This window comes from Drosophila navojoa, chromosome 3, assembly GCF_054131105.1.
Source record: "Drosophila navojoa isolate 15081-1374.11 chromosome 3, UAZ_NAV_1.0, whole genome shotgun sequence".
NCBI classification, from domain to species: Eukaryota; Metazoa; Arthropoda; class Insecta; order Diptera; family Drosophilidae; genus Drosophila; species Drosophila navojoa.
In genome coordinates, this window is record NC_142891.1 from 21591900 (window position 1) to 21601244 (window position 9345).

Below are 9345 nucleotides of genomic sequence, written 5' to 3' on the forward strand. Positions count from 1 at the left end.
TAAATGCAATATGATACAGTCTGTCCTGAGCATTATAGTAAATGTTTCTTTTTTTTCGCGTCTGCTCTGAGCTCAGCCCTTGCAACACGTTGCAGTTGATGCAGCAATTTAACGGTACATGCATCATATATGCGGTTTTTCAAGTCCATTAATTACTTTTAGCCATAATAAAAATTAATTTATATTAAAAGTCATGTGCGCCAAGCGCATAAATCCTTGTCTTGGGCGTTTCTCGCTGCTGCTCGTGGGCGTGACCGTGCCCGTGTTATATTTATGAGAATTTATTGTATCGAATTCGACGAGCACGCGACTTGCGAGCATTTTGCGTGTTGCCGCCATTTCACCCTTTTTTTTTTAATTTTAAATTTTTATTTTCATTATTTTTTTATAGCCGATTTTCGTGTGTGAAAGGAGTATATTGAGTATTTATTTATAGATGCTGTTGACTGAAGAAAGATTATGATCAAATTAGGGATTGGATAGTCAAGAGTTAGCGTAAGGTAGAAATAGAGTGACCATGTTTTTATAACAAAACAATGATATATAATTTAAGCCTGCCAAAAGGAAAATGAAATATTGCGTTCATCCAGAGAGAGAGAGAGAGAGAGAGAGAGAGAGAGAGAGAGAGAGAGAGAGAGAGAGAGAGAGAGAGAGAGAGAGAGAGAGAGAGAGAGAGAGAGAGAGAGAGAGAGAGAGAGAGAGATAGTGAGAGATATAGAGATAGACAACGAGAGTGAGTGATTTACATAGATAGATAGAAAGAGGGAAAGAGAGAGAGAGAGAGAGAGAGAGAGACTGAGAAAGAGTTTCAGGTTAAAAAAAAAAAAATTATTAAGCAATATGGAATATACTCAGTACATAATACTATTTTTATCAACTCCTTATTTATTTCGATATTATAAAATAAAGTATTACGCAGTCGATTACGACCGCTTTGCAGTTTGCCTCCTTTTTACATATTTCACATTTTTCTCTTTTCCATAATGGCATAAATCAACGCAAAATTAATAAATGAGCGTAAAAAATATGCAATGCGCAAATTACGAACAGCTTTAAAGCCGAAGTGCGACTTGTCAACATTGTTACAAATTTAAAATGTTGCAATGATGGAAAACGTTTTGTGGATAGGAAGAAAAGCTATTGCACAAGTCGCACAATTTAATCGATTTATGCACCCTGTATATATTACTACAATATATACAAGTGTATATGATTTTTAATATTTGTTTTCATCTCTCCCGCGGATATTGAAAGCTGCGGTTTTTGGCACCCCAAACTCAGTTTATGCATTTATTTGGAATATACATAAATATGTAAAATGCATGGTTATAAATATTAATATAGAGTAGCGCACCCAAAGTACACCCCCCCACCGGGTCGCTGCTGCCAATGCTATGCTATGTTTTTAAGCCCCTGGCGGAAATATTGCGAAATTGTTGAAGGCTGTTAAGCAATTTGCCTGTCGTTTGGCACAAACATTCCCAAAACTCGATGTACTTGTGTATGCAATATTTTATTAATATTTTCCCATTAAAAAACTGTGCAAATATTATATAGTATGTATTTATTTTTTCTATACATACACACACACACAGAAATATATTTAAACCGCATTTATTGCATATGTATGTCGAAAGCCCTTCATAACTTTGTAAAAATTACTTTGTGCACTTGCATTTCAATTTGTTATGTGCCCGGCTCGACTATTTTTTATACGCTATTTAAAACTAAGAGGGGCGGGAGGGGGTTTACGTATGGGGTCGGGCCCCGAAGCAGTGTGCGTGCTACAAAGTGTGCGTGAAATGAGCAAAAGCGCAACGAGAGCTGTGCGAATTGTGAACTGTAAACTCTGCACAACACACATCAAATATGCAGCGTAAAATAGAGCGTTAAACTGCGAACAAATTTTCATACGACTGTGGAGCAGGGGCTGTTGCACAAGAAGGGCTGCCTCATATAAATTGGTCATAAATTTGCCAATGCGATGCAGCTGCTTAAGAGACAGCTGAATCAAAGAAAATGTTTTCATTGACAAACTGATATTGAATTTTAGGATTAAAAAATATATGCATATACAGATCATTCATATCACATAAAAAAAATAAACATATTTAAAGTAAAGAAATATATAATTAAACATATACATATGTATGTATTCTTTTAAAGATCTTCATAAATTTGAACATTGCAATTACTCAATAAATTTGCATAGGATATTCCGCAGCTTAAGCGCCAACACAAACTAAATTCTCGAGAATTTCCCCGGAAACAATCATTAAGAAAAGTGACTCAATCTTGCCGTTAGCTAAGCAGCCAAGCATCTGCTGTACTATATATTAAATATATTATATTTGTGTGTTTGTATAGCCCTGCCCTGCCCGGCAACCAGTTATATAATAAGAATCATTCAAAAAAGTTAAGTGAGCGTCGCAAATAAAAATAAACTCGGCATTGTGACAGCTAATGCGCATTTTGTATTAATAATACAAATTTCTGCGAATTTGTGCAATTATTTACGGAATATGAATCTTAGAATAGAAAAAAAGAATTTGTTGGCGGCTGCTGTCATCTTTAACAATTATGAATGAACTTTTGACGTCACGGTTACATCGATCTCGACCGAGTGACCAATAAAATCGCATGAATGACAAGCCGGGGGCGCCTTGTTCTTTGCATGCTAATTTATATTTGGCAAGGTGTATATTAATAGAATTCTACGAATGTTATCGGACTCGAAGGTGAATCATGCGTGAGCCAATGCATAATAAGCAGAAATGTTAATGAACGCTACGTCTGTAAAATGTCAAAAGCGAGAGTGAGAGCGAACGAGCGAACAGCAACGGGAACAAAGCGCTATTTAGAAAACCAGTTGAGTAACACAGTAATGTTAGCAGAGAGTGAGAGCGTGTGCTGTTAACAGAAATGGAGTTAAGCTAGCTTTTTAACAGCGAATGTTAATCGGAAGCGAATTAGCCGCTGCTTAGAAATCAAATTGAGTAGAGAATAATGTAAAGTAAGAGGAAGAGCGTTACTGTTAAACGACATTATTTTAAGGGGATGAGCGCTGCTTAGAAGCCCAGCTGACTAACAGAACAATGTGCCCTCTCTCCCTCTCTCTCTCTCTCTCTCTCTCTATCTCTTATTCAGTGAGTTCAAGCCCAGCTTAACAGTTCCTCAACATGAGTCATCTTGCGCTGAACGTTTCATCTCACTGCTTGTATAAAAAGAATGCTTTGATTAACAGCGGGTTAGTACGATCTTGCGTAGCAAATAGAACAGAGTTGCTGCTGTAAGTTTTATTCTCATTCGATTGCTTTAATAATCTTGTTGTTCTATTTATGCTTAAATTTAAAATTTGCATGTGACGCGAGCTTCCACTAAAACTATTCACATAATTGGCAAACTCAACAGTAATAAAAACTTTTATTTCATTTATTTACACATACACATGCACACACATACATATATATTCACCTACGCACAATGATGCACCCGCCACTCATTAAACACAGAGCACGAGAACAAAAGAAAGTACAGCCACAAGCCCCCTTGCCTCTGTAGAAGACGCCGCACTGGATTCCCTCGCAGACGCCACAGACATCAAACAGACTGTGCAAACCATAATGGCCGAGCCAATGGCTGAATTGAAACAGGAGGAGCAGCATGAACAGAAGCAACAGCAGGAGTTCGAGTTGGAGGTGGAGCAGCAGCAGCTGGCCGAAGCTCAAGATGGCGACACAATGGCGCATAATGAGGAAACGGAAATGCCGCTGCCAGACAGCGACAGTCATAATGCGTCGCAGCCCGAGTCCTTGGAAGCCATTGAAAACTTCGGCGACGCATTGGATGATGAGTTGGCCGCGCCACAATCAGAGCAGCTGTACAGGGAACGCGAGGAGCTGGAGTCCTCAGACGATGAAGATGAGCGTGCAACGCCCGTCGAGATGAGCGAGACCTTTAACGATGAATGGGCGACATTGGACGAAGATGCGGCAGCCGTTGCAGCTGCAGATCCCGACAACGATTTGAATAATGACATTGACACCTACGAGAACTTTGCCCCCGTGGATCTCTCCAATGATATTGCCGTCAACGATCTGGCCGCCGCCAATCCCAACCATCCATATAATCCAGACGCCGAGCTGATTGAGCTGCCCGCCGCTAGCCAAACGATGGCCAAATTTGAGAAATTATCTCTGTTGCCGCCAACACCGACGACGACGCTGATGAAGTGAAGGCCCCAGCTCAATTAGCCTAGTTATCTAATCTTAAGTGTCTTAGCCTTGTAAGTCATCATTTTCATTGCTCTCGAATTTAATTCTAAGCATGCCCTAAGAGCAGCGCAATACCTTAGGCGAGATGAAAGAGTGCCCATTAAATTATTATCAATATTTGCAGTAAGTACGAGTTATAATGCATCCACCACAAGTATGCTAATATGTTTATTGATCGAAAAAATATATACAAGATAACTATAATTTTCATAAGCATTTTTACTACTTGGCAAAGGTTTGTTTACCTATCAGAAACTATTATTAAATTTATTTAAGCTTGAATGTTTAAGCGGTGAGATTTAAAAGTCGATATGCTCATACGCCATACGCCTGTTGATATATAAGTAGGTATAATAAAGTTAGCACAGCACAGTCAGATTCTCTGAATACATTGCTCGCTTACTAATTGTGAATGCTGAAACTCATTTATGACATGGAAGTATATTCAAAATTTTTTGATATTTCGAATTTTGTAGATTTTGTGAATCGGCACTAATTTTTGCACATACTACATTTTGCGATAGTTCCATAATGAATTACTTCATTCTGACAAAATTTGTTTATGAAGGCTATTTGAGCTACCCGAATGCCCAGGCATATGTAGGCGAAACAATATATTTAAATATATAAAATCCTTTTCATTTTTTTACTTAACTTTTTATAATTTATGGCCCTTATTGAATAGGTTCGAGTAAAGGGCTTGTCTCAATCATTGTATCATCATTACATCTAATTGTGTATGAGTCAGTTACTCTCACTTAAAGTTATGCAAAAAGGCTCCATCTGTATTAAAATATCTCAAAGCAGAGTATATTCGATTTTAATAAGTATTTGTAAAATAAAATATCAAATGCAAAACAGAAATAAATAGGAAGAGAAATTTGAAATTGATATTAAATCCCAGTTTGCCATTGAAAGTTTCCATCGGGTCTGCCAGCAGCTGCAGATAAAACCAGGAGTTCTGTAAAGAGTGAGGAGAGTTGAGCATTCGGCATACTTCTCCAAAATTTGGCACTCACTCACCTTACGGCTTAGAGTCTTGGCAAATTGTGTGGCCACAGCTGATTCCAGTCCAGACTCGAGCCAATTCCAATGCATAAGCTCAATGCGAAAGAGATGCTCCCTCAGCTGCTGATTGAGAATTTGAATGCGCTTGTTGCAAATGGCGAGAATAAATATTTTTAGCAACGGCGCCACACAGCATTCAAATTCAATTAGGTGATTGATGGGCCGATGATAGATCATGTTGTACAGATTGTAGGCCAGGTATTGAGTATGCTTGAGCAAAATGAGAAACAGCACGCCAGGCACTCGCTGCCAGAGTTTCTTAACACTTTGATGGACGCTTTTGATTCGCAAGTAAAAGCTAAAGAACTGTATTACCTGACGGCGCGAGTGAGAGCTATGAATATGTTCTTGTCGAGGACTCAGATAATAAGTCTTTAAGGTATTGTGCAGAGCTCCCAGCCAAGCCAGCAGCAGCAGCTGATAGACGAAGTAGGCACAGAAGAAGATCTCGAAGAGGAGTGTGATGTATGTCTCACAAAAATATTGATCCCAAATATTTCGCAATTGCAGTGTGGTTAGAACATATTGCAGATGAAAGAGCAGTAGTATATCAAGTTTCGTCCTTAAGCTCCAGCTGTCAAAGCCCAAATGCAAAGCTTTATTCAGTTTGATTATATCATTGATCGTTAGCTGGCAGTCAGCACTGTACTTCCGATTATGTGCTAGACGAAACAGATGCAGCAGCATCCAGTTATTCATCAGCCACGTCGAAAAGAACAAATAATTATCGAAATCCTCACGCTTTGCTTCCAATGGCGAACTAGCCGCAAGGACAAAACAAAAGCAATAGCCCAGCACATTATAATTATCGATGCAAATCAAAAAGACCTTAATAAGCCATTCAAGACTTCTATGTGTACTTTCCGAGCACAGTTTTTCTTTTTGCGAATCGTACTTAAAGTAGCCGAGCCCAGCGAGACGACAACTTAAATAAAGTGAATTGCTCAAAACTTGAATGCTTGCTTCGTTCAGATACCGTTCCAAACGTTCCATCGGGGCCAACTTATTTTGATGGAGTGAGCCCAAGATCAACCTTCAGCTGTACTGAAATGTCCCGAGTGAGAGAAATGTTGACAATAATAGGCAACATAATTTCGATAATTATGCCTAATGATATGTTCCATTATGGTATTGGGTCAAGTTATTGTACTATATTTTTGCTTGAACTTTGAACTTTGAACTTTTTTATAGAAGGCCGGAAAAATATGTGTGGTATGTGTTTTATTTATCGCGGCGATAGACATATCTGTTATTCTTTTCTTATGTTTAGAATGATCTCGTATGATAGAAATATTAGAGACTTTTAGTCTGTATATAGTATATATTAGTATTTTAGTTTTATAAATATTATTATTGTAATAAATTTGTACATTTATATTGACATATTTGAAATATTTTTTAAACAATTTCATACTGTTCAGATTTGCATATGCTTATCGTATTCCTATTTGTCCTTAAAGTTCTTAAAAGATTAATAAAAGTAATTCAATGCTCTATTGTTTGTTAGAGCGTATTGTAGATTGGACATTGCATTTAGGAAAGCTATCCACATAAACAGCAAAAGAAATTCAATATTAATAGATTGTCCCTTGTGCCATATGTGATTTCTGATCGGACTGGTGTGTTGCTGAAGGCAGAAGCAGTTAAACTGCATGCGAGATAAAATGTTAACTGATCTGATTGAACAATTATATATTGTCTTACCTGAGAGTCCAGCACATTCGTAAGTGGATTTTTCAGACCCAGTTCAAGATTTGTATTAGATCTAGTCCAGTGAGTCAGTTCGATTAAATAAATTTGTTCACTCAGGTGTTTGGTTAGATGCTCAATACTATTAGTACATAGGCCCAACAGGAAAACTCTTAGTAACGGAGCTACGCAATTCCCCATTTTCCATGCAAGAAAGAATTTCCACTTCTCCGCAGTGCTCTTTTCTTGGTAGATAAGGTCATAAAACTCTTCGGAAATATCAGCGGATAACATGGTAATACAACCGAAGAGGGCTCCCGATATGCTTATCCAGAGTTGTATAACCTCGCCGTGCACTTCACATATACGAAAATACATTCTATAAATGTGAATTAGTCGTTTACGATTTCGCTTTCTACTAGTTAAAGTTTTAATGGTACTAAGCAATACCCGATGCCAGGCTATAAGGACCAACTGGTATAGAAAGTACGACCAGTAAATTATCTCGAATAATATTATTTGGTATTTGAACACAAGTAAGCGGCGGTGTCTCATTATCTGATTCCCCAATTGAATAATAGTGAAGAAAAATTCGAAAAAAGATATCAAAAGTATATGATATTCAATTGTGAAATATGAATATCTGAAGGATGATATCATAGTCTTATGTATTTCCAATAACTTGTTGATTACAGCAACACACGATTCATTATTTTTCCAGCTATGAAGGAAGATAATTATTTTTAGAAATTGCCAATTAACATTGGTATAAATTAAGCATTCTAGGTAAAAATTATATCCGGCAGCAAATAGAGAGCAGTCCCGCAGAGAATGAGCTTCGATTCTATAAATCACATAACTATAATTGAGATAATCAAAAAGTAGCAGAATTATTTTAACAACCAAGGTAAAGTATTTTATAAAGTTATTATGTTGGCATATAAACAATTTGTTTGTATTCGCATTGTACTTAAAGTATCCAAATGTACAGAAGCGGCAGATGCGATATAAAACGAAAGTCAATAAATTAACTGTCTTGTGGAATAATAACTCTATTCTGTACACTCGCCGCTCCTCAAGGTGTCTTTCATTTAACTGAACTGACATATTTTGTTGAAGTTGAGACGGATAACGTTTCTGTTCAATCTTGAAATATGTTATAATAGACTATGATGTTATCCAGACGCCGAGTTCAATGCTTCACAACGAGCTCAAGTGTACTAATTTCATAATGAAACCAACTACTTTAACTGGTTGGTATTTCATTCCAGTTCTAATGAACTAATTCGATGTGAAAGTGGTATGATGGAAAACGTTAACAGTAATAGGCTACAACTTTTCTGAATTATGCCTAATGAAATGTCAATTTGGATTGTGGGTCAAATTCTTTATTGATTTCACAAATACCACATGACTATTTTGGCGGAACAGCAACTATATTCTTCTATTCTACGAGAGTTATTTAATAACAGAAAATTGTTTTTTTTTTTTTTTTTTTTTCAATAACATTTATTCGATACTCTTAGAGTTGGAAAATATGTTTTTGAGATAGTAAAAATAATGCTTAATCAAGTCTATAAAATATAAAGAGTGGTCTTACAAAAACTTGTATATTAAATGAATCATACTTTTGTGATTGCAAATCTTAATCTGATAGAATGAGAGCTCCTTTTTATTTTCAGATTATTATTATTATAATATAATGATATGTATATATACATTTTCCTACACTAATAATTTGAATTACAAATTGAAAACTTTCAGAGTTTCAAAGGGCTTTACTATATCAATAAAAGGAATTCATAGGCATTTTCTCTGTAAAAGCATACTGTAAATTTGACATTGCATTTAGGAAAACGATCCATATAAATAGTAAAAAAAATGCAATATTAATAGATTGCCCCTTGTGCCATATGTGATTTCTGATCGGACTTGTATGTTGCTGAAGGCAAAAGCAATAGAACTGGAAATGAGATGAATTGTTAACTGATCTGAATATTGTAAATAATACTATACCCGACAATCCAGCAGTTCCATGCACGAATTTTCTTCATGTCCATTACACGATCTCGACGCGTTAATCAGTTCAAATATATATATATGTTCACACAGAAGTCTGGTAAGATTCTCTATACGAACAGTACATAGACCCAATAGAAAAACTTTTAGAAATGGAGCTATGCAGTTCCCAACTTTTAAAACAATAAAAAATTTCCATTTCTCCGCAGTGCTCTTTTCTTGGTAGATAACGTCATATAGCTCCTCCGAAATATCTGCGGATAACATGGTTATAGAACCCAAAAGAACTTCCGAT

General features: G+C 36.5%; 1 protein-coding gene across 1 annotated transcript; it reads left to right on the top strand.

The window, feature by feature from the left end:
- Nucleotides 1-3143: 3143 nt before the first annotated feature.
- LOC108657723 (uncharacterized) lies at nt 3144-4478 on the top strand. The gene is made up of 2 exons (XM_018110377.3): nt 3144-3289; nt 3513-4478. The coding sequence occupies exon 2, from the start codon at nt 3624-3626 to the stop codon at nt 4233-4235; it is 612 nt and encodes a 203-aa protein (XP_017965866.1). The 5' UTR covers nt 3144-3289; nt 3513-3623; the 3' UTR covers nt 4236-4478.
- The last annotated feature ends 4867 nt before the right edge of the window (nt 4479-9345 follow it).